We start from the raw sequence: 25,610 nt of genomic DNA, 5'->3' as shown, positions 1-25,610 counted from the left end.
CTTTCCCCACTTGGTGACCCCAGAGTGGGGTGCAGTGCACGGCTGGCAGGAGGGCAGGGGCAGGTGGGGGAGAGGTGACCAGCGGGCAGCAGCGGCACGGGAAGGCCTTCGGCACTGTGCCGCGCGCCGGGAGACCATTTCCCCACAACAGGGGCCGTTATCAGCGGCAAATCCTCGGAGTGGTCCCAGGGGGGACCTCCAGCCCTTCCCCTCCACCTACCCCACCGCTCTCCCGCTCCGGCCCACGTCAATGCTGCCGCGAAGGTGTCGGAACAATCGCCTGACAAAGAGCTATTTTTAGGGGCCGGGGCTTGGAGCGAGGATACAGCCCGGCCGCTGACAATGGGGGGAAGGGGGCCGGGCTTCCCCCATGACCACTCGGCAGCAGAAGGACCTGTAAGATTTCCTCGATGACCCAGGCCCGTACAATACAAGGAAAGCGCGAGAGGGAGATACCCCCGCCAGGACGAGCTGCTCCTTTACCTAATGGGAGTGACCCGGGGTGAGGGGCTGCGAGGTTTGGGCCAGTGGCCTCCCCTGGGGGAGACTCCCACACCGGGAGGGAAGTGGGGTGAAGCCTGGCTGTGCTCAGCTTTCCATGAGGTTGGGGCGGGGTGGGCCAGGCTGGCTCCCTTCTGAAGGGCATGGGGAGATCTGGGGGGGTCAGAGGGGTGCAGACACAGCTCAGCATGACCCACTCCCCTCCAGGCTGGCTCACAGCTCAAGCCAGAGCCTGAACAGGGTGGAAGGACGGTGACCAGCCCAGAGCTGCATGTCCCCAGCTAGCCCTGCTCTGAGTGTGCCATAAGCCCAGGCTCCTGCTCGAGTTCAGGCTGAACCTGGATGCCTTTCCTCCCCCCTCGGGGTCTCCCACAGCTCAGCCTGCACCAAATGTGTTGGTGGACCATCTTCTCTGGCCAATCCTTGGGGAGAAAAGTGATGTCCTGGGTTGCACGGCAAGAAATTGTGCTAAAAAGATGAAAAGCAGGGAAAGAAGGTCATGGGGAGCAGGAATAGGTCAAGGCTTGGCCTGGTTGCTGGCCTGGCTGCAGGCTCAGCAGAGGGATAAGCCCTTCCATTAACTGCGCCAGAGCCCCCACACCCTGGCGGGACCCCACCGCTCTGCGGCGGCCGCTGGCTCTGGGAGGACCGGGGCAGGGCCGGTGGAAGGGCCGGGAAAGGGCTGCTAGAAGGGCCAGAGAAGGGCCGGAGAACGGCTGGGACAGGGCTGTGGAAGGGCCAGGACAGGACCGTGGGAAGGCCGTGAGTAAGAGCGGGGGAAGGACCGGTACCGGGGCCGATGGAAGCGCCGGTACAGGGGCAGCTCCGCAGGCCGCAGTCGCCCCCTGGCGGCACGTTCCGCGCACAGCCCCACAGAGGGTCTGGGCCCAAGCGGCCGCCGCTCACGGTCAGGCCTCCCGCCGGGGCCGCGGAGGCCGACACGGACCCCGCCACCTCCCCGCAGTTCACGGGGACACAGCTGGACACGGAGCGGGAACAAATCCGCGTCCACTCCACGCCGTCGTCACCATTATGGACTACAACTCCCATAACCCCCCGCGGCGAGCTCCACCCTTCCCTGCGCACGCCTCCGCGGCGCGTGGCGGGGCTCGCGCGGTTTCCGTTTCCGGCGCGCCTCGCTCTGGTCCCTGCGGCGGCGGCCGAGCCTTGTGCCTCCGCCATATTGTCTGTGTGCGGCGGCGGCGGCGGCGGCGGCGGCCGCGCCAGGTACCGGCGGCTCCGGCGCCCACGCGGGGCCCCGCGGCGGTGGCGGGCGGAGCGGGCGGCGGGGGGAAGGCGCCGCTGCGCCTCCTGAGCCCCTCTGCCCCCCCCACCGCGGGCGCGGTGTGGGCCGGGGGGCCGCGGCCGCCCCTCAGGAGAGCGGGGCCGCGGCGGCGCTGAGGGGGAACGGGCAGAGCGGGCGGGTCCGGTGCGGCGGGAAGGGCAGGGCCCGCCGCCTGCTGCCCACGGAGGGGCTCCAAGTCCCCGGGGGAAGCGGGCAGGGGCTGTGTAGGGGCCGCCCCGCTGCCCCCAGCCCGGTGCGGGGCCGCCCTCGGCCGCGCAGGAAGGGCAGGGCCCCGCGGAACGGCAGCCGTCCCCTCCCCCAGCCCTCCCAGCTCGCACGTTCGGGCCGTGTAGGTGTTATTTACCTAAATTGCTCGGTCGTGCCTTTTCCTCGCCCTGCCCGGAGAAGCGGGGGGATGCGTAGGGGTATGAAAAGGCCTGTTTGTGCTCGCTTCCACTCCCGGCTGCGCAGGGACTCCGTTCTGGGCCTTTCTGGGTGGAGGGGAAGGTCGTTCTCACAACTTCCCGTACCAGCCTGTGGAAGCAGTGGTGGTCAGTCTTGCCCCCGCTGTAATTTAGTTAATTGTGCCTTGGGACCGAGAGCTGTGTGGCTGTTGGTAAAATGTGGTTTGTAAGAGGAGGGGGTCAGATAATATTATGGAACCCCGTGTGTGTCAGGTCACTTTATTCTTTCTTATTAAGGGCTTGGGGTAAAACTAATAAAGTTTGGATTGTGAATGCTCAAGGGAAGCAGAGGGGCAGGCACTGATCTATGGGCTCTGGTGATCAGTTGCAGGACCTGGGAGAATGGCATGGAGCTTCATGCAGGGTGATTTAGAGTGGATTTTAGGGAAAGGTTTGTTCACCCAGTGGGCGGACAGAAACTGGAACAGGCCCTCCAGGGCAGTGGTAATGACCCCAAGCCTGACAGAGTTCAAGGAGCATTTGGACAGTGTTCTCAGGCACAGGGTGGGATTGTTGGGGTGTCCTGTGCAGGGCCAGGAGTTGGATTTGATGATCCTTGTGGGTCGCTTCCAACCCTGGTACCCTTGAGCGGAGTCTGTGATGGTTTGGGGTTTGTGTTGCTCAAACCTGACTCTGGGCCAGGGCTTTGGGGAGCTGCTCTTGCACTGACCCTCGGTGCCGGGCTTTGAAACTGGGCACGTGTCTCTGGAGAGGGCTGTGCCATGTGCTCACCTGGCTCCTCATGGAAGCTCAATCCTAGGTGCACTCCACAGATGGGTTGTGAAGAGTCCCTGCCAGAGGGGACTGGGCACAGTGGCAGCTGTTCAGAGGAAAGCAAGTGGACACCCAGCATTTCTGCTCGGGGCTGGGAGTGATTTCTTTGTTCTTTGAACACCCTCTGTTTTCTGAAACAGAATTGCTCAAATTATTCAAACTCAGAGTTGGGGCTTGTGCCATCCTGCCAGCAGACCTGGGTGTTGGATGTGAATCCAGCGTGGATTCTGGGTGCATTGTCAGCTGGGGCAGAGGAATCGCTCATCCTGTAGTTGCTGGTTTTGGTGTGATGTAGAAAAGGGTGAAGTTTCTGCTAGGAGAGGAGAAAGTGAGGTGGGGAAGACTCAAGGCAGGATTTGGGGAAAGCATGAAGCTTCATCAGTTCCTTAATTAGCCCTAAAACTAGGATTAGGATAATGTTCCAGTCCCTACATCACATCCTCTGGGGAGACACGCACTGTGTCTGTAACTGGAAAACAAAAACTGGAATTGGGATGTCTGATCCCAGGTACAGGGCAGGCAGTACTCTGCACTCAGGAGATCTACCTGTGCCTTGTGGCTGGAATCCCTGGATGACTGCAGGCAGGGAAGGACATATTGTAAAGGTCCAGACCTTTCCCTGAGCGTGAAGGATGTCTGTGTGTGGTGGTAGGTAGTGATCCTTCCCTTTCATCTTGCCAGTGGAGAGAAGTTCCCTTTATTTCACCTTTCTCTGGTGATTTATGGCAATACCTGGTAAAATAATTTCTACTGTTAGTGAAACCTGCTGTCTTCTTGTTCCCAGTGTGTGGGGGGGTAGAGTTGGGTGTACATATCCTGCACTCAGATCAGAGAGCTTGACCAGTCAGCTGCTGCCCACGGGGAGTTGAAACAGGGTTGAAGAAGGGAACACCAGCCCTGGAGTGAGGGAGGGAGCATAGTCTTGGCTTTGACTGCAGCAAAGGAGCAAAAACTCATGCAGCTGAATATCTGGCTGATGTGCCTGGGTGAGGGGACGAGGCACAGAGCATGGACAAAGGTGGTGAGAGGTAGATGTTGGAGGAGAAAGCAGTGACTTCCAAGTGAGAGGTTCAGAACAGGTTTTCTGGGTTTGGCAGGGCTCATGGGTTCATAGATTGAGGGAAAGTGAGGCTTGTTGGATGTTGGGAATATGGCTCTTTGGAAAAGTGATGGTAAAATTGGCAGTAGGTTCTAGCAAATGTGGAGGAAATTGGATCATGGAATGTTGCTTGGTCTGTGGGCTCTGGTGATCAGTTGCAGGACCTGGGGGAATGGCATGGAGCTTCATGCAGGGTGGTTTCGAGTGGATTGTTGAGGTTTGGTGGTTGTTGAGGTTTGTGCAGGGGCAGCTAGTGGAACTTGTTTGTTTGAAAAAAGCTGGTGAGATGGGAGAACGAAGATGCAGTCCTGAGATTGGGAATTGACTTGGTAAAATACCATTTCCTGAAGGTGAGATGTGGAAAGACTTTAGTGTTTGATATTCGGGGCATTTTTGAGTAATGCAGATTAGGTTTATCAGCATGGAATGGGTTGGAAGTAGGAATCTCAGGGTATATAGGATGCTGAAAGGTGGTTATAGATTTGTGGAGTTGTAGAGAAAGAAACTTTCTGCTCTGATAAAAGGGACATCTACCCAACTTTTCCCAATTTTATTAAGTGGTGGATGTCCTTATACTTCCGTTTCAGTTCTCCATTTTCTCCTTGCAGAACTAATTTTCTCATTTTGCCTTTCCCATGTCCTCTGAGGAATAAGGGAAAGGGAGACAGGAGAAACAAATGGGTGACATTGTGGTGGTGTGATTAATTTCATGTCACATTTCTGAAGAGGCAGAGATTTATTTCTGGGTTACCAGACCTCTCACCTCCACCTCTCACCGTTTCTCCATTATGGAATTGCTTGCATTAAGATATCTGTTTTAGAAACTATGTGCATGAGATTGATGCCATCTTAGATCTTATTGTCCCATAAGGGTCTTCAGAGAAAAAAAACCCCAAGATTTTAAAATCAGGAAGGACTGCCTTGACTCAGTCTGGCTACAAACATTTGTTGCAAGACAGCTCTTGGATAATTTTTCTAAGCTTGGATATCTCCTTCCAGGGGCTTCCAAGAGCTGACTTCCCTGGAATTTACAGAATGTAATTGGAGAAAGGGAGTTCTCCTTTGAACCTGAAAAAACTGCTTGGAAGAGGAGGCTGCAGCTTTTTGAGCTGGTGTTAGTGCTGTTGCTGTATGTAGAGTGTTTTTCCAAGCTGGTTTTTGGCCCCTTTTGCCATCAAGGTGCCAAACTTACATATTGGTAGGAAAGACTGATGAGAAATGGAATTGTTGATGAGGTCATAGGATCAGTGGTTCATGGATGTTTTCTGGTCAGAGAGTCCAGTAGAGAAGCAGCAACATGAGCCTGGCACAAAGTCTTACCTGCTCCTGTGTTCACACTATTCCAGACAAATGATTTTATTGCCCATTTCATGCTGCTGCTTTGGGAGGATGAAGAGCAGCAGAAGGGAGGCTTGGAGGTCTTTGTGGACTTGGTACCATCACAGACTCACATTTGGAAGGTTACAACTTCAATAATTTTAATTTTCCACAGAGTTTATTTCTGAGATTTAGGTTATGTCCTCCTTACTGAGTTCTGTTTTTTAATTAATATTACTATTTACAGGGAAGTGGTTTCTAAAGGAGGCTGTCCAGCTCCTGTTCATGTAATGGCTGCATCATATTATGGCAATTTATTTCATGTGAGTGGTGAATAAAATGTGTGCTAGATGGAAAACAATTTTGAGTCAAGGCAAGAGTTTGGCTGCACGTTTCCCATTGGATAGCCTTGAGTGTTAACAGCAGACCTAGAAAATTGAAGTTACTCACTCTGTGTTTGCAGAGAAGTAGGCTCTGCCCTTGCACCTTCTGGAACAACCAAAGGCTAAATTAGTCCTCTTTTAATTAAGCTAAGTTCAGGGAGAATCCAGCGTGCTAACACAGAATTACATGCCAGAACTTGCTTTCCATGGCTAGGAAAGGTCTTCCTGTGGTAGGAAGAAGTGGTCCCAAATCCTCCTGTGTGTCCAGAGAGCCAAAAAGGTGCCTCTCCCTGTTGTTACCAAAGCCTTTGGAGAAGGCATTTTCTCAGAGCATATTTGCACATGTGCATGTGAGTTGTCAGAAAGTCTTTATTTTTAGTGTTCAGAAAATGGATGAGCGTGGACGCACACAACACATTAATTTCCAGTCTAGAAAAGCAAGAGCTCCTGCAGTGTTCCTTCTCTTACGGCCTTTGTCACAGGTTTCTGTATCTGTTACCAGAGTGCTCTTGAATTCCAGCCTTTATTCCATGCTTGGTTGTACTCCAGGAGGAAAAAAAGGGCTTTTTGCTCACTCTGCAGCATCTAGGTTAATTTCAACTGAGTTTATAAATTAAGTTTCAAGTTTTGGCACCATGGCGTTACTGGGGGCTTGTAAGGTGTGAAGGAGAGTGCTGATTGCTGGAGTTTAATAGCTGTTTTTTTCCATTTGATTCTTGGAATGGTGGTAGCTAGTTTCATTTTATGTTAATAATGATAAATTTTTAGAGAATTATTCAGAACTTCACTTGCTGGCAGGGGTTTGCACCAAGTGTCTCTCGCTGAGCCTGCTGGATGCTGGCTGAGTGATGGAGATGGTTTGTGGTGCATTGCCTTCTCCATGGAACAGCTGATCACATGGATTTCCCAAAGAAATAGTTACAGGCAGTGTCCTCTGGTTTATCCTTTGGCTCTGGTAACTGTTCCTGCTTCTAAGAATTTCATGATCAGATCAATTAAAACTTTCTAACTTCTACAGATGGTTGGTATAGGTCAGTTTTCTGAGTTCTGCCTAAATCCCTCTCTGTACATGAACCATAGGAGTCAAATCAGCTGAATGATTGTCCTGGCAGTACTCTATGCGTACTAATTAATGAGGAAAACAACTGTGTCGCTTAGCAGCAATTAGGGAGGTAGAACTTTCCAGAGGATGCTGCCAATGGAACCTGATGTCAGCTGTGAAGAGCCTGTGGTGCTGCTGAAACATTCCCCTTTGTGAGCCTCCAGGAAGAGTTCCCTGGTGTTGCTGGGGTCCCAGAAACTGTAGTTTTGGTAACCGGAATACTGTCCAAAGCTCCACCAGTAGAAGATTTAGTTTTGTTAGTGCTCTTGGAAGAAAAAGAACTGCTTCCTGTTGAAGTCTTGCTTTGGCTTCAGGGCAGACCTAAAGCGATACTCCTCCAAAGAAAATCCCCCCCACCTTTCCTGCACTCCCTGCTCAGCCTGAACCGTCGGTTTGGGGAAGAGGTGCAAGCAGAGGAGTTTTGTCATTGGTTTCTGTTTGGTGTGTGTGTGTGTGTGTGTAAGGACAGGTTCGTTTGGCAGTGCCTGGTTATATTGCAGCCATTTTTATCAGACTGTGTCAGGAGTCCTTGGCACTGGCAGTGAGGATATCCGCTGGGTTTATGGGTGGTTGGGTGCGGTGGCAGGAGAAGCTGCAGGCATGGAAAGAGGCAGAGCCTGTGCTCGGGTGGTGGGGATTGGGTGTCTTGCTGATGTTGCTGTCTCCTGCAGCTACATGGCCTCATCCAAGGTCAGCTTTGGGGTCTTTGTGTTTTGGGGTCTTTCCCTTTGCTCCACATGCTGTTGACTAACTTAGCTCTGAAAATGTGAGTGTTCATGATCTTGGGAAGTTGTTTGTTCAGCATAGAATCCCTTAGGAGATGGAGCGAGCAGCATTCCTGTCGCTGCTGCTGGAGGTAACCCCAGTGTTCTGCCCCAGGTCCATGCACTGTTGCCAACACTGTTGTTTGGCAAAGGACAGATGTCCAACCAGGCTGAGATGCTGGAGACCCATAGAGGGTTCATGTGAGCTGTGCTAAAATTCACCTGTTACAGATCTGAACAAAAGGGATGACAAAGCATGTCAGACCTGCTGCCAGGGGAGCGTGTGGCACCAGAGCCACTGCCAGGGCATCCTGGAGGGTGACAGACGTGTTAGACGCTGCTTTCCGGGTTGGGAAAGTGGGACAGTGAAGTTTTCCCCAAGACTGTGAAGAATATCATAAAACATGGAGTTACAGTAAAACCATTCCTGTGACTTCCCTATAGATTGTGATCCTCATTACAGGGGATGACTTCTTCATTGGCAGGAACTGTGAAGAATTCAGAGAGGAATCAGTGGAGCTGATGAAGGAAGAGCCAGTCTAAATTTAGGATGTTTCTAGTGCAGAATTACTCCAATATGTTTCTTCCAGTATAGCTAAACCTGTCAACTGCTTTCCCTACAGACTGGCCGTGTCTTGTTTTGAATTAATCACAACAGTTCATGTTTCTTTTTTAAGAGAATGTTGAGGTCATTACATATCATGATTTGTTATTTCTCCACAGTCGGACACAACCAGCTATTTAAAAGAAATCTGGAAAATAATTTTGGTGGAAAATGCAGTTAAAGCAGACTGTGCTGTTCCAAAACAATACCCAGAGAAAAGTCTGATTCCAAACCTAAGCTTTTTTTTTAACTCAGATTTTAAAATTTCCTTTTCTGTTGATGTGGTCCCTTTAGTAGGTAAATGATCTTCAGGAAAGGATGTGAAATCAATTTTGTTAATCCAGGCTTGTTTCTATTTTGGCTATAAAATCATAGAAAAATATAGGTTGCAAGGGACTTCTGGAGGTCATTTGTTCCATACTTGTACTGCTGAAGTTTCAGCATCATGAGAACACACAAATCAGGTTTCTTTTGTAGATAGAGCATATTATTTTATAAAGTTGATTGCTATTATTTCTTTTAAAGGTAAGCTGGATGTTGATTGATGTTGACTGGCAATAGGCTGTACTGTAATATGTAGGCATGTCTTGATTTTTTAATTTCAGTGGTGTTTCTCAGTATTAGATGTTTTCCAAACTCTGAAGGAGTGGGTGCTCTTCCTTGGGAGGATTACAGGGCTATGTGAGGGAAATCATCAACGATTTTATCTGATAATTGTAATTCTTGCTCACCCTAACAAATCACATTTTGCACTCATGATTTTAGAGGCTGGGTTTAAGCCTTCTGCTATGAAAGGTAACATCTCGCTTGCAGTTGTAGATAAAAGAAGGGGAATAACCTTTTGATTCCAGACTCCACACTGTAATTCTGCTCTTCTCCACTGACAGAGCTTTTCTTCTCTCACAACAAACCCGCTGCTGTCTCAGCCTGTTTACAGTCTTAGGCTGGCACAATCGCCGCTGTAATGAGCTTACATAGGGAAAGTAGAAGTGAGGGGAAAGTCTCTAGACCTGTTTGGCCAATCTGTCCACCTCGCTTTCTCCTCGAGAGGAAGGTGAGCTTATCTGGAATTCATAAAGCAATGGAAATGTTTTCTTGCCTCTTCGAGTCCAGCTTGTTGCAGTTCAGGGCCTGTCTTATTCCTTTGGGACTGCTGTGGGCTCACTGAAGCCAAACTCAGGTGGGTCATCAGGAATAACCAGGTTTATATGGTGTTGAACAAGGTTTTCTGGGTTCACTCCACTCTCTCTGCATGAACTTGGATCTTCCTGGCAATATATTGCTCACACTGAGGGCAAGGCATGCTGTTAGCAGCAATCCACAGGGAAGCCAGTGTCAAGCGGTGCTTGTGTTCTTGGGTACATTATTTCTACTCCAAACCTTATCCACAAAGGTCATCACTTGGATAGCACCTGTGAGTTCCTTGGGACTTGGGAAGCTCTTGGCTTTTAGTTCACTGGGAGCCTGTATATGAGCTGCATCATAGTGGGGCAATTTTGTAGGTTCTAAGTTCTGTGTGAGTAACTGCTTGAGAGAAGTTCTGTGCCAAGAACATTTCCGTTTAAGAGGAGAAAAAAGTCATTCCAGTATCTCAGTTATTGTGGACTTAAAAAAAGGCGAATTTTACTAGAGGCAAAGTAGGTGTGTTTCTCAGAAACTAATCTGCATGGATTTCTTAGCTGTGTTTTGTTGCTACTTGCTCTAAGTGCATGCATCTGGAAGGACAGGGTGTAGGAAATTCCTGTACTAATTGGAGTAGGTCCTGGAAGTATGGATACTTCACAAAATATCAAATTCTCATGGGGGGCATGGTTGCCCTTAGAATTAGAATGCATTGTAAGGATGATAACATCCCTTTTTAAAAATGAGGGTATTTGTAACTGGTTTAGATTAAAATGTTTTAAAAATCAGATTCAAAGTGAACATTGAGAGGTTTTTTACTCTTTTATTGAACTTTAGGCATAAAACATCTAAACCTGCCAAACTATTCAGACAACAGGCTACTGTTAGAAGAATTAAAACTTTTAAGAACAGATCTTTTTTAATTAGTAGGCCTTCCAGTAAAAAAATTCCTGTATGGTAGTAGCACAATTGTTCATCTCTGGGCACTCCTGTGGAGTCTCCGTCAGCAGGACAGGAGCTGTGTCTGGCTCTGTTCTTGTGTGGGATGAGCAGGGTTCCTCTTGATAAGGCTGCTGTGTGAAAAATCAGCTAATTATCAGTTTACTAATACTCCAACGGCATTTTTGAGGACAGGCCTGTGGGGGAAAAGCCAACAGTGAAACTTTGGCGTGGTGCTGCTTTGCTGTAGCTGTCGTGTGAGCCCTTTTGGGTGATAACTGTCCAAGGGGTGTCACCACAGGTGCTGAAAGAGAAGCTGTGCTCTGTGTCCTTGCACAGGCAGGCCTTGGCAGTGAACATCATGTCAGACTGTAGTTGGGAGCTTTGTCCTCTCTCTGTGACCTCTGGTATGTTGCCTAAAAGCTCATGGTTGTTTCCTAGTAAAACACTTCTCTACCAGAGAAATTAAAATCTTAATGTTATTTTTGGAGATGCTCAAGGCTACACTGGACCCTGATCCCACCACATCTACTTTGATTAGATTATATTTAGCAGACTCTCCCAATCTGAATTATTCTATGATTCTGTCATTAATGCAGGAATTAATAAATGACAACATTCTGTTTTGATTCTGCAGAAATAGAACTCATCTTTTAGAACAAGCTCAGGACACTTCTCTAGGTGGAATCACTGCTCATACTGTAAGTTTTTTTGCCTTAAAACTGCAGGCTCAACTGACGCTTGCATGTCAGCTCCTGTCCCCATTATCTGTCCTTATTTGTATCATTCCCTTCTGCCAAAGAGTTTGGATCCACTGCAAAATAATCCCCCTCCAGGGGCACTGAAGGCAAAATCTATACAAATTCCTTGGCAGTTTAGAGCAGAGTGAGTGAGCAGCTTTCAGGCAGGGTAAGTTTGTATATATCTGTTACTCTGTTTGCTTTAAAATTAAGTTATCTGTGCAGACTCTCTCCCCTTCCTGCGTAAGGAACAGTAGACAATAATACCTACCCTCGTAAATAGACATTGTGTGCCATTCTTAGAAGCTACAGTTGATAATTTCCTGAAAAAGCCCTTCCCTGAGCAGCCTGTTACAATGTGCTGCTTGAGCTAGGCTAGAGCTACGTGACAAAAAATAGCCACTGTGAAATTTGATCTATCTTTAGATAATGTGATTGATTTTTCTTTTTCTCTTTTTTTTTTTTTTTTTTTTTTTTTGGTGCTGAAACTGATCTTGCTAAGCTGGGTGAGGGGAGCAGTCGTGTGTGCTTTATTGATACTGGGTTGTGCTTAAAAATTAAAATCGCTAAGTCATCTGAGACATGTATAAGTTCAGTTAATTCCTTCTCAAGGAGTATTGGGCAGAGGAAATGGGCCAAGGCATCTCCTGCCAGAAGCACATGAAACGAGGAGAAACAAAAACACAGTGACTGAACTTTGAAATTAATAAATTTCACTGTACTAAACTGTTCTAGTAAACTTGCATGCTCTAGTAATGCCTGGGGACATCTAATTTCTAAATGTCTGAGTCATGCCACATAAATGCTTTGAGGTCTTAGATGATTGCTGCCTCATCTTCTGAAATTGTATTTTGTGAGAGGACTGGCATTTTGTCCAGGAATAGACTTACTATATTTTTAGGAATACTTCATATTCTTCCATTAGCCGGACACATGGCTGAAGTGCCCCATCCTTCTTTTATTGGTCTAAGGCCTTGGTTACCCTTCATTGTGGACTTTGGGATAGTGCTGTGTCCCTGTTTAACCTTGGGACTGGATTACTGCTACCCTGTCTACCATTTGTGTGTCAGTAGGTCAAAAAATAACCCAGTGCTGGGCTTTGTCCCACCTGAGGAGGCTTCGTCCATGTCAGAGAGCCCTTGCATGCACTTCTGCCTCTGGATGCAGGACCAGCTGCTGGTCAGGTTCTGTGATACGGTGAAGGACATCAGACCTGTGTCCCCCAGGTCCTCCACCATCTTCACAGCCAGTGGTTCTTGTTGGGTCCTCACAGGAGCTGGAGTGCTGCAAACCTCAGATAAACAACGGGACTCTGCCTGTAGAGCAGGATTTTGCTTCTGGAGTTTTCTTCTGGTGTGACATGTCCTAATAGCTTAAGCTAACTGCTTCAAGCAGATTTCTAGGTCTTTCTCATTAATGTGTGATTAATGGGGCTATTACTTCCTCCTGCAGTCTGGCAGTTGCCCATATTCTGTGAAGGGATAAGATTGGCATAGCAAATAAGTATATTAATTTAGATAATAGGCGTTGCCCGCTGTTTGAGCACATACACAGGGCTGTATGGCCCTGCCATGTGCTGCTGCACATCAGACAATGCTCTTCCCTGCTCCAGTACAACTCCCTTTCTTGTAAGTTATTTTGAAAGCTGACAAGGGGATTCTTGTATTAAACATCTAAAAAGGTGTTAACTTCCCCTTGTGAAAGATTTGAGAGATGCAAAGGCACCACATTTATTTTAGATAGGACAATATTGATACAAAGCTGTAGTGAGTTACTTCTGTCTTAAATATTCAGATCTAGATGATAAAATATTCAGACATATAGGATAAAAATACAGTGTTTGTCTCTGACATACAGTAACTTTCTTTTGAGTGATTTTGACTAATCTCAATAGTGATAGAACTTACCAGAAGCTTTGCAAAAATCGCATTGTAAGGAGGAAGGCTTGGAGGCACTTTGAGCAAGCAGAATGCAAAGGAACATCTTCAGACTCCTGCAGCAGTGCATTTCTTTCATGTTTGACTAAAGCATCATAATCCAATACAGATGCTGCTGTCTTTTGGACAGTGAGATTTAATATTTTGACTGTGGGGAGTTGTGACTAAAGCTGGTTCCCATCCCAGCAGAATTGATTTGGTAACATTGGATGGCCCAAGACTTGTGATGAGGGTGAGATGGCAGCCTGTGGCTGTTGCTTTCACTCCGGAGTCAAAAGGAGGTAATCTGTTTGCAGATACAGAGCACATGGCATTCTTTCCTTTTGGAAAGTTACCTCTACAACCAGCAGTTGGAAATAAGGTGCTGAAAGTTGTGAGGTCGGGGGGTTGGTTTGCTAGGGGCCAGTCCTGCGTGAGGGAGAGCAGACAAATGGCTTTCAAGCTCTGACAAGCAATCCCAGGCCTGTGGCTGAGCAGGCTCCAGCCCTTCATTTACAGCAGCTTTTAATGATTAACTTAAATACTTTTGAAGTACCTTGAGAATTTAACCTCTGGTTTATATTCTGTCTGCAGGTGGGGGAATCTGAGGCCTTTCTCTGTCGGCTTTGCAGACCAGGTCGCATCTGATTTCACATCTCATTTCCGCCTGCCAAGCTGTCTGATATGTCGGGACCCGTGCCGAGCAGGGCCAGAGTTTACACGGATGTGAACACACACAGACCCCGGGAGTACTGGGACTATGAGTCGCATGTTGTTGAGTGGGGGTAAGTCTCTGGGCTGCGTGAGGCTTTTTCACACTTCTTGGCAGATGGCAAGTGAAAGGATTACAGCTTCTCTTCAGAAAAATGTTTCTTACCAAACTTTTAAATCCCCAGTTGTGGAGGAACACTTATAGCAGCTTCCTTAAAAGTTTGAAGAATTTTTGCCAGGTAGTCAGGAAACTTCCCCTTTCAGAGGGAAGAAAATCTTTTTCTGAAACAATCCAAACAGTCCTGAGTGCAGGGCTGAAAAGACATGAAAAGACTTTCAAACTGAAGTTGCTGCTGACTTGGATGAGGGAAGACACTCCACAGACTTAAATAGGTACATGCTATTTTATGACTTGTTGTTCAGCTGTGTGCAAGTGCCTGGAAAAGACATGGCTGCTTCTCTTTGGAGGAAGGAGGTGTCTAAATTGAGCTCATGACTAAAGTGTCCCAGAATCAGACAGCAGTGGTGGCAGCTTCATAGCTGGGGTATGGAGGGCCCAGACAGAGTTCTGCCCTCAGCTGTGCAGTTCCCAGTTTCTGGAATGTACACAGTCATCTGAGCATAAGTGCTGCTTTGTGCCCCGACTGTTTTTAAACAGCCTTGCACTTAGATTTTTGCTCTTACTGTCTTTGTTGAATTTTACCAGCATTATACAAAGAAAAATGGAGCTTCCAAATACAGAGAGAAGGGATAGTTCAAGTTTGCTGATGATGAATACATAGTTGGGCTTTCAGTCCATAGTTTTGTCTTGAATCTATTTTGGGCAAATAGAAGCTCCCTGTTTCTCTCCTAATTCTTAAATCATCCTGTTCAGGAGAGGTAATGCACTAGTTAATCCCCTTTGTCTGGGAAGTGAGGCAGTGATTGAGTGTTAAGGAGCAGTTTATAAATTGTGATGGAAATGACTGAGCCCTTTGGAACTCTAACCTTTTCTCTCCACAGAAATCAAGATGACTACCAGCTAGTTCGAAAATTAGGCCGAGGCAAATACAGTGAAGTATTTGAAGCCATCAACATTACAAATAACGAAAAAGTAGTTGTTAAAATTCTCAAGGTGAGCTGGGGATTGGGCAAAAGATAAAATCTGTCTTGAGGTGATCAGGAGGCCAGAAAGGGCTGTTTGATGTTCTAAAACTGAAATCCTTAAAGCCTGGCTTTGGAGTGTCACTCAGTGAAACAGGCCATCATTTTGAGCCTCCTGATATAAGTCCTACACTTGGTTATTAAGTCAGATTTCTGCCTTAAGGAATTAGGCTCTGTCTTAAAGAAGCCCTGATGTGCAACACCTTTTTACGTTGAGCTAAGCAACACTTAACAGCTGAATACAAAATTCTCAGCTTCTCTAAGTGCCAGTGTCCTGGCAGGCTGTCATGGCCCTGGCCTTCATTTAGTGAGCCTCCAATAGCCCATGGACTTCTCATAGTTAAACATTTGCCACATACCAGTTAAGAAGTGTTCAGGTTGGAAAAGCACTCAAAGATAATCAAGTCCAGCCAACACCCCAGCATTCATGTCCCCAAGTGCCACATCTACATCTTTTAAATCCATTCAAGGATGGTGTCTTCACCACTGGAGCAGCCTCTTCCAGGCTTGGCAACCCTTTCTGTGGAGAAATTTTTTCCTGATACCTATACCTCCCCTGGCATGACACGAGGCCATTCCCTCTTGTCCTATCAGATCGTGTTCAGAGAGATTTTTTTAAAAAATGCCTTCTTCCTGCCTCTCCTTCACATGGAGTTATTGTCTGTATCTGTCAGGATTGTATGGTTAGAAAGGAGACAGCAGATATTTGAGCCCTTACTGGTGTGATGCATGCTCAGGTTAAATTGCAAAGGTTCCAATATATTTTGCTGATCTGCAGTCACCTGGGTGTTGTCATCTGGGTGTTGAGCTATTAGCCTCACTTTACTGCAGGGCTTTATCTTACACTTTGGGTTTTTATTCTTCAGCCTGTTAAAAAGAAGAAAATCAAGCGTGAAATCAAGATCTTAGAGAACTTGCGAGGCGGTCCCAATATAATCACCCTTGCAGATATAGTAAAAGATCCTGTGGTGAGTAAGAGAGGAACTCAAGGGGTACACTGGGGTTATGGGTGAAGTTGCTCTGTTTGATTTCGGTTCTGACCTGGCTTTTTGTTTTCCCCTGCTCTTAAAGCCTGCTTTTGAATTGACTAATCAGATCAGCTCTTAATCTGATAAACTTCTTTTAGAGGGCCCTTCCCCCACAGGTCCTCCAGCCCCTCACTCTGTGAGGAGGAGATAACAGTGAGCTGAGACAAGTTAATTCGCTCTGCAAACAGTGCTGCCAGGGGCTGTGGGCTTTGGCTCTGCTCTGTCTGTCTGAGTGGAATCATAAATATGTCCAAGGCAGCGGGGTTTTTTGCAGTTTTAGGAGAAAAAATTATTTAAAGCATTATCCTAAGTGGAAACATAACAGGGCTGAATTTTTTTTTCTGTTTCAGTCTCGAACACCCGCTTTGGTTTTTGAACATGTAAACAACACAGACTTTAAGGTACAGTGCGGGATGTGACTTTGCTTTTTTTTTCGGTTTGAAAACCACTCGTTCTGTTTTTCTGGGGAAGGGCAAGAATGTAGGACAGGCATTTCCTTCCAGCATAGGAAATGCTTTTAATTTTAAAGGTAAATACAGTTGGGACAGAAGTTTGTAAGTAGCCCACCAGTACCATTTTGCCACAAGAGTTACAAGATGAAAATGCAGATTCCAAGAAATATTCAACCTTGGGAGCAAATCAATCTGTTATCTGGTGGCCCATCAGTGCCTCTTTGAGGCATTTTGCTTTTTATGTGTACAGGTATTTATTGGAACCACTTTAAAAGTAGACAGCTGTCTCTGTGGCCTTTCATGGTCCTGGGAATAAGGATTTAAATGTTTCTTTGTTCCATCGTACTGACCTGCCTCAGAAGAAGAAGGGCTGTGCAATGTCATCCACCATGCTTGTGCTGGGTGGGTACAACCAGAGGGAGATAATGACAGGAGCCAGGAAGTGCTGTCTGAGCAGATCTGGAAGTAAACTATGTATGGGATTTGTAAAGGGATACGAACAGACTGATCAGAGTCAGGTGTGGAATCAGAGTAACTTGGGAAACTTGGACTATACCTTCAAATGGGTTTGGAGAATGACAGCAGCCCAGAACAGGGCTGGATGTTCTGGATTGACTGGGATGTGATGGGTTTTTTGGATGTTTAACACTGACATGATGTGTTTGTGTCCCACAGCAATTATACCAGACATTAACAGATTATGATATTCGATTCTACATGTATGAGATTTTGAAGGTACGTTGGTGTTTTGCCATTTCGTTGGTTTATTTCTTGTATTTACTGTCAGCTAATCCTGTAGAGATGGTTCTCATGTCACTGATGATAGTGACATTATATCACTGAGGGAAGGAAAGAGAGAATTGGGCAGAAAAATATCAAGTCAATATCGATTTTTCAGCCTTGTTTCTGCAACAAATTCTAGTTTTTTTTCCTTTGGTGGCTAACAGAGCCTTTTGGTACATTGAGATACCTTAAAATCCTAAATCAGGAGTACACGTAGCTTTCTGAAAACTGGGAGCTGTTACTGGCTGCGTTTGTGCTCTAGTATAATGTGAGTCAAATGTCTTTGTCTATTCTTCTGAACTAAGTAATTTCTCTTTAGGAGTCTGGAGAAGGGGGGCTTGTGTGATCATTAGTGCCTAGTAACTATGCTCTTAGGGACTCTGAAATTCCAATTTTCGTGAGGAAGTGCATGAAGTGAAGTCAAGACACTTGTGTTGCTGGGACCTCCCTTTGAGAGGGGGCTCTAGAAGTATTTTCTGTGATCAGTGAGTCTAGTCCAGGATCTAACACGGGACAATCTTGTCCTATAGTTAGACTTGGTATGTGTGGAAATACTTCTGAATATGGCTGAACTTGAGAGGTTCTTGTAACTCCAGCATCTGTTTCCTTTCACCTGCAGGCTCTAGATTACTGCCATAGCATGGGAATCATGCACAGAGATGTCAAACCTCACAATGTCATGATTGACCATGAGCACAGAAAGGTAGTGTGGGGTGGCTGGGGGGTAGGGAGGGGTCCTGCTTTTCTCTTGGCAAACTGGGATCCCTTTTGGGTACTCCTGTGTTATGGTAGTAGCACACCTCTTTAAGGGGGGCTTCGCTCTCATGGTGTGGGCAAATATAAGATGAGAATGTTGTGCTGCTTTTTGAGGCTTTACTTGGTCACATGTAACACACAGGCAGGGTTGTAACGAGAGGTATTTTATTTAGACTGCTTGGTGATACGGGTTTGGGGAGAATATGTAACCAGATACTGTGATCAAATTAATTCAAAATGGAAGACTTGTAAAATAACTTCAAATTAAGCTCACCAGTGTCATTCAGCCAATGGAAAGCTGGAGCATCCCTTGAGCCTTTTTCTTTGTTTTCTACCATTTCTAGCTTAGACTAATAGACTGGGGTTTGGCTGAATTCTATCACCCCGGCCAAGAGTACAATGTCAGAGTGGCTTCCAGATATTTCAAAGGACCTGAACTTCTTGTAGATTATCAGGTAAGAATTACCAGGGCTTCTTACTGACTTTTATATGGAAAGTCAGTGTCATTTCAAGGTAATAAACCCAAAATTCAGATGTCTAGAGAGTTGAAGCTGAAGACAGTCTGTTCCAAAATGTATGGCAGAAAGCAGTGGCCATAAAGCCCACTGAATGAAAGAAACTAATGAGTAGTCTCAGGACCTGAGGAAGAGCTGCAGAGCTATCATTATGGATCTTGGAATACAAATGTTGAATATTTTTTTAGCAAGGCTGTGTATGCAGTAGGGTACAGGAATGAAACAAAGCCCCTGTGGGAACAGCGAGTACTGCACAAACTTCTAAATTAAACTATAAAAGCATCCTCATATCTGATGGCAGTTTGCATTATGGAAATCACAGTGTTCCTGGTGACTTTCAGACCATGCTGGTTCTGGAAGAAGGCACATCCTCACCTGCCCATGGACCCTGGGGAGTCCACACCTTTTGTTGCTTGTTGCAATGCTTCCTTTCCCAACGCACATTTCTCAGTGGTTTATAACATTTGGAGTCTGCAGTGAAAAGAGAAGAAAGCTCTGATCTTTAATATCCTGGCAGACAGGGATGGAACTAGGATACCTGCTGTCCTGCTAATTGCTGTATCCCAGTTCGAGTAACTGGAACACTGAGCTGAACAGTGTTCAGGGATGAAGATACGTGAAGATAGTTCAGTTTGTTTCCAGCATAACATGGCTGTGTTCATATCACGGGTGGGGGGGGGAGCCCTGTTAGTCTTGGAGGTCTGTTCTGCTTAATTCATTAGAAATTGAATTGTCCTTCTGGTTTTGTACAGATGTATGATTACAGTCTGGATATGTGGAGCTTGGGTTGCATGTTGGCTAGTATGATATTCCGAAAGGAGCCATTTTTCCATGGCCATGACAACTATGATCAGGTGAGAGCTGGTCATGTACAATGTCTGTTCTCTTAGCACCATGAAGGGTTCCTGCTTAGGCTTCTATCGAGTCATCCAGAGAATTTTTAAGCATTTCTCTAATGGCTTCTTTGCTCAGTTTGAAGCCACATTCCTTTTCTCAAGTGTGCAAGATTATGTAACCAATTAAATAGAAATGGATTTATAGAGCTTTGTATTTAGGAGCTCCTCAGTAGGTGTCTGGGAAAAGCTGTAGAAATAGTTATATTAAGGCTGGTGTGTTTTAGTACATAGTTTGACCCTTTCTGAGGTTATGTTATGTAGAAAGCTCCTGCCACTATTCACTCTCCCGCCACTCTGTATAGAAACTGCGCATTTGGTACGTGTTTATACAGATTCTGAAATCTTTGATGTGTTGCCTTTAGGCCAAATTTTTTATATTTAAACCTTTATCACATGCTCAGCATGTGACTGCCATGCAAATATTCCGGAACAGGGACCTTCTATTCTCAAACTTTTATTCTCGAGCTCTCTGGGGTGGTGCTTCACCTTTCACATGGAAGATCAGAGTTTCAGCTTTTTTGACCAGTTATTCTTGCCTTACCCTCTGTTGGTTTTGAATATTTTCTTGCTACTAAGGGAGGTAGTGTTGCAAGGTTTCAGTTTTAGAGATTTTAGGGCCTATGGCTCCCTTCCTGGCTGCCTTGGGGTACTGAGTTCCAGCTGTGAGTGGAGGCATGTTCCTGATGCCTGGGACTCTGTGGCTGGGGAAGCCAGAGCCACAGGCTGAATCCTGTGGCTTCTGATTCACTCTGCTGGGACCAGGTTCAAGCTCCCAAGGGAATGTGCTGCTGTATCTTCATGCAGGCTCTGGTATTACCATAACTTCATAACAGTGACTTGTTTTTGTGTTTGTTCCCAGCTGGTGAGGATAGCCAAGGTGCTGGGGACAGAAGATCTGTATGACTACATCGACAAATACAACATTGAGCTGGATCCACGTTTCAATGACATCTTGGGCAGGTGAGCCAAGGTCTGGAGTCTGTTTGGTAGACCCAGACAGTTACAGCTTTGTCAAGAGACCTTGAAATGACCAAAAATTTGTGGGAGAAATCAGAGCCAGGATTCTGGAGAACTGTCACTTTGTGCCTTTGGTCCCTTTTGCCAGTGCTTCTTGTAGTCCTTTATATGGAAATGGACCTGAGGAAAGACTTTTAAATGTCATTTAGGCAATAAAGGAACTACTGGAGCAGAAAGCATGAAGGGCAAATGCTCTCTTCAGTCTGGGGGGAAAAAAACCAAAATGGTGTTTCTAATTGCATTCTCACTGCATTACGGTGCAGAATGTTGCTAAACAACAGGTGTTGCTAAAGATGGTGTTTATATGTTTTTTCCCCTCATAGTGGTACTAAAATTAAAGGAACTCAAGTGCATCGGAGAAGAGCAGAACATGCAATTTTGGGCCTGTAGTCCATTCTGAACATTAGTCCTGCTGCTGTCTGGGGTCGTGGCAGGGCCATGCAGGGGCTGTGGTGGCAGAGGTGGCTGTGCTGGGGCTGTGACTGCTGTGCCACCGCGTGGAGACACAGTGACACTGCTTTCTGTTCTGGAATGTCTCAGTCCCGCGGCTGCTGCACAGAGCTGCAGCCTCCCTCAGGGCTGGATATCTGTCACAGTTCTTGCTCCTTCAGAAAGTAAGTTTTGGCATCACTGTCCCCTGCCTGGCCTGATTTGGGTCTCTTTTCCTGCAGACACTCCCGTAAGCGATGGGAGCGCTTTGTCCACAGCGAGAACCAACATCTGGTGAGTCCAGAAGCTCTGGATTTCTTAGACAAGCTGTTGCGATATGATCACCAGTCACGACTCACAGCAAGAGAAGCCATGGAACACCCCTACTTCTGTAAGTATCAGCTGCTGTCCTGAGAGTTCTGCCTCTGGGAAATCTCTGTTCCCATGGGTTGTGCAGATGGGAACTGAGAATGGCAACAATGATATAAGCCTGGTCTCTGCAAATAATTGTGCTGGAGCTGACGCTGCTGGTCTCTGTGTGCCACCTCCACCAGCCAAGGAATCAGTGTTGGATGCCCATGTCAGGCCCATGAATCAGCAGGTTATATCAAGGAAAGTCACCTAAATTATGTGATTTGGGGTTGCTTTCTGCAGGTATGCATGGATTCCTGTGTTTGGATAAACCTAGACTTGTTGATAAACAGGCATTTTAACTCCTGTTGCTAAATTGCTTAGCTACTGCTATATTCAGGTCTTGATTTTGCAAGTGAAAATGTTACTTTCACTAGTAAATGCTTTTAAATGGTTGGTGTTTTTCACTGATACTGCTATTTCGGGGTTTGAAGCAGCTGCAATAATGCATAATGTCAATATTTGCTCCGGTGGTTTGGTTGGGTTTTTTTGCTGCTGCTTCTGAAGGGACCCCTGTAATTAACAAACTGTTGATCTGTGCTACGCCTGCTGGAAACATCCCAGGGAAATGTTTTGCAAGTATGAGTACTAGTGAAGCCAAAAGCTTGGAATGTGAGAGTTGGGACAAACAGTTCATTAACTTGTGTCCACAAAAAGATACAGGTTGTGCTGAGCTCAGCATGAGCAAAGGCAGAGTTTGGAATTCCCTTGTCTGACGCAGGAGGCCTGGGAGGCAGGAAGGGGTTGTCCCTGTTCAAGTGAGAGCGTTATTCACATGCAGCTGAAAATAAAGAGTTAGTAAGTTGTGATCATCTCACGGAAGACAAGTTCTAGTGACACTCCTGACAGCTCACAGAGACGTGAGATGTGTATAGAGACATGACACGTGACTGTAATTACTGATAATCTTTCTGCTTGCTGCACCCAAAGCTTCTGGGTTTGGCTTTCTGCAATTACGTAGTTGCTTAGCACAAAGATCAACTTTGCCATAGTATCCCTCAGCTTTTCCTGACAGACAGTCCTGCTGAGCCCCAAATCACATCATTTAGCTGACTTTCCCCGATATTGCATGAGCTTGGTACCTTCTTGAGTGCTTCCCACTGGAGTTGGTGGAAACGTCTGTGTTTCAGTAGATGATGGTTGATGTTACTTGACACAGGCAGAGTGCCAGGACTGGCTGAGCAGAGAGGCCACGGGCAGTCCGTGTGTCTCAGCAGCTCTCTGGCAACACAGCACTTACTGGTAGTGTGCTCTTCCTAGATCCCATTGTGAAAGACCAGGCTCGGATGGGCTCGTCCAACATGCCAGGTGGCAGCACTCCTGTCAGCAGTGCGAGCATGATGTCAGGTCGGTTCTGTCAACTCTTCTTGGTGCTTGGTGTGCTAAAGCATTTGTACATGTGGGATGGGTGGGAGGATCCAGGAGGGAGAGTTCAGCAGGTGGGGCAGCGTTGGGTCATCTCCCAGGACTGAGGACAAAGGCAAGGAGAGCTGCAAAGTGGGTGGGGGAGAGCCTGATAAATAAGGCCTTGGGCAGCCTGACCTGTTTTTCTGGTCTTATTTAAAAAAACAGTAAGTGCTTTGCAGTTGATTTTCTGGCAGCAGTTTGAAGGACAGTCCACTGGCACAGGCTGCCCAGAGAAGTTGTGGCTGTCCGATACCTGGAATTGTTTAAGGGCCTGGTTGGACTGGGCTTGGGGCAACCTGATCTAGTGGGAGGTATCCCTGCCCATGGCAGGGGGGTTGGAACAAGAGGAGCTTTAAGGTCCCTTCCAACCCAAACTGTTCTGTGATCCTGCAACATCTCTGCCCATCAGTGCCACTCAGGTGTGTGCAAAGCTGTGCCTTCCCCAGAGCTGCAGAGAACAGTGACAGATCTTTAGTCTCAGTTATTTTGGCAGTTCTGAAAATGTAACTGACCCACAAAGCTCCCACTTGACTTCAGAAGCTGTCCTGGATAGCAGTGCCCTGTGGTTTCACTCTAATTCCTGCTTACCTGTCTCTCTTCCAGGGATTTCTTCAGTGCCAACACCTTCACCCCTTGGACCTCTAGCAGGCTCACCCGTCATCTCTGCCACCACCACCCTGGGGATGCCGGTTCCAGCTGCTGCGGGCGCCCAGCAGTAGTGACGGGCTCTGTCTCCTGCTGCCTGAGCTGAGTCAGGTGGGGAAGAGGTTTCCCCCTCCACCTCTCCTCAGGACGCAGCTCGTGCCTGGCAGGGGAAGGGAGGGGATGAACGCTTTGGAGACACCGTGTCTGAACTGTTGCTTGTGGATTTATAGTAGTTCAGTCATTATATACAAAATTATTATAGGCTGATTTTTCTTTTTTTACTTGAACTTTTCGTAACTCAGGGGATTCCCTGAAAATACCTACAGATGGAATACTTCTTGGACAGTTTTTCTTCCCCCCCCCCCCCCCACCCCTCCCCCCAAAAAAGACAAAACAAACAACTCTTCATGTAATAACAATGATGAATCAACAGCATTTCCAAGCTCTTGCATCTTGCTGGAAATCTCTTCTCTTCATGTTCCCACCATTATTCCTCCACAAGCGTACACCTTGGGGGATTGTGCTGTTCTCCAGAGACTACCAAACCAAGTCTTCATGAGGCAGGGGAGGGGATTCTTAAGTACCACTCACTTGAACCCCATGTCCTGCATATGTCCCAGCCAGGGTACACTGAGGAGACAATTCCAGTAGGGAGAGGTGGGATAAGCTTAAAAGGAGTAAGTGCAGATAGTGTCCAAAACCCTGATTGGATTGGATAATGTCTCCTTAGGAGTCAACCAGAATGCCAACTCACCCCTTGCATGTAATTTTAGTCTTAAAAATGAAGTTACTGATCCAATTGAGTCCTTGCCGCCTCCTGAGACAGGTGCTCCTGTAGAGTAAGCCCTGCTCTGATCAGCCCCTTTCTCACGGAGGGTTCTTCCAGCCGTTGCTTGGCTTGGATCTCTGGAATTAGTTTGTTATTGGGTATATTGTTTTTAAATTGTTTCTATTGGTTTTGAGCTGGTGGCTACTTAAAGCTGGAAATATTCAGACTGCGCCAAGTCCGATCCCACATCTTCACCCACCATCCCCTCCCTCACGTGCCATGTGGTGAGAATACCAGTTACCTCACAGTCTTGTAAATATGCACTGAGAGGAAGGAGCGAGGAGATGTTAACTTAAACTGAAATGGTAGATCAGTAATTGTGGACAAATATTATCATTGACAACGGAAAAGCACCCTTGTTACAGCCCTGCTACCCCTTGCTGTGTATATATACTTTGTCCTTCATATGTGAAAGATCCAGTGTTGGAATTCTTTGGTGTAAATAAACATTTGGTTTTATTTATCGAGGTTAGATTTAAGTTCCCTGTGTAGAGGCCTCCCTGGGGTGGTCATACGCTGACACAGGAGTGGTGACAGCCACATGTGCCCTGGGAAGGCCATGTCCCTGTCACACCCATGGGGCGCAGTGCAAAGAAGCCTTACACAGATGTCACAAGCCAAAGTATCTCCTGGGAGAAGGATCTTTTGCCATAACAAAAAACCCTCCTCTTCTGTCTCAGCCATGATGGTGGGGAATTGAGATGATGAGCCAGTTGTTAGGTATTTGTGCCTGTTGCCCCGCACTGGATTTCTGTGACTTGTTTTCCATCACCTACTGCTAGGGTGGCTCAGCTGGTGTGGCTGTGCATTGCAGGTACAATGGCACCTGTCCCTGTCAGTGACCTCTCATCCCAAAGCCATTGCAGCAGTTGTTCTCCTGGACATTGAGTGATCTTCATGTTCCTCAGTGGGTGCTGATGCCTTGGCTGCAGCTCCTGCTTGTCCCAGGCACTCATCCCTCATCTGTTCCTTAGAGGAGATAGACATGTGCTTCCACGTTGCTTAGTTAATTTTAGGATGGAATATGTGGGCTGTATTAAACTGATTTGCGGGACATGGAGCACTACCCCTTTCTGTGAGGATTGCTGGCAGGGAGTTGAGGTTTTTCACATATACCAGGGTAGCTTTCTTCTCCATGCCTTCATCCAGTGGAAATCCATTGTACTTAATCTTTTATATCCTAAAGTGATGTGAAAGTTGGACTGTGTTGACTGTTACCTCAATGTGCTGTAACGTAAAAGCACCCAGTATGACAAAATACAGCTTGTTTGCACTGGTTCTGAGCCATGCAGGACATTTAACCCAGTTCTTTCGTTATTCCAAGCAAGGGAGGTTTCACCAGGATAAGACGTGTGGAAGAGGAAACTGGGAGTGGTGGATGGTCCCGGTGCCCGTCAGCCCTTGCACAAGGAAACCACGGAACCCTGTGCACGGAAGGAGCTTTGTGGACTTGACGAGCCCTTACAGAAGCGCCGGGCGCTTGTTCTCGCACTGCCGGTGTCTCAAAGCATTGACGGGGGAGTTTGGAGGGTTTACGGCCATTTTTTATGTGGTGGCAACAGCCACTGCGTGCGACAC

At 46.9% G+C, this 25,610-nt stretch overlaps 1 protein-coding gene across 1 annotated transcript; it reads left to right on the top strand.

Annotated features, from left to right (window-relative positions):
* Positions 1-1,605: 1,605 nt before the first annotated feature.
* CSNK2A1 (casein kinase 2 alpha 1) lies at positions 1,606-24,504 on the top strand. Its single transcript, XM_039563501.1, has 13 exons — positions 1,606-1,728; positions 13,605-13,795; positions 14,724-14,835; positions 15,731-15,832; positions 16,243-16,293; positions 17,020-17,079; positions 17,747-17,830; positions 18,228-18,338; positions 19,151-19,252; positions 20,154-20,254; positions 20,983-21,131; positions 22,412-22,498; positions 23,162-24,504. The coding sequence occupies exons 2-13, from the start codon at positions 13,695-13,697 to the stop codon at positions 23,275-23,277; spliced, it is 1,176 nt and encodes a 391-aa protein (XP_039419435.1). The 5' UTR covers positions 1,606-1,728; positions 13,605-13,694; the 3' UTR covers positions 23,278-24,504.
* The last annotated feature ends 1,106 nt before the right edge of the window (positions 24,505-25,610 follow it).

This window comes from Corvus cornix, chromosome 20 (genome assembly GCF_000738735.6).
Source record: "Corvus cornix cornix isolate S_Up_H32 chromosome 20, ASM73873v5, whole genome shotgun sequence".
In the NCBI taxonomy this organism is placed as follows: domain Eukaryota; kingdom Metazoa; phylum Chordata; class Aves; order Passeriformes; family Corvidae; genus Corvus; species Corvus cornix.
This window is presented reverse-complemented; position numbering and strand designations above follow the sequence as displayed.

Excerpts from the sequence above, each read along its gene's own strand:
- CSNK2A1 (XM_039563501.1), top strand. The coding sequence starts at position 13,695 with ATGTCGGGACCCGTGCCGAGCAGGGCCAGAGTTTACACGGATGTGAAC. Across the intron at positions 13,796-14,723 it reads TCGCATGTTGTTGAGTGGGG|AAATCAAGATGACTACCAGC; the intron begins GTAAGTCTCTGG and ends TTCTCTCCACAG. Across the intron at positions 18,339-19,150 it reads AACTTCTTGTAGATTATCAG|ATGTATGATTACAGTCTGGA; the intron begins GTAAGAATTACC and ends GGTTTTGTACAG.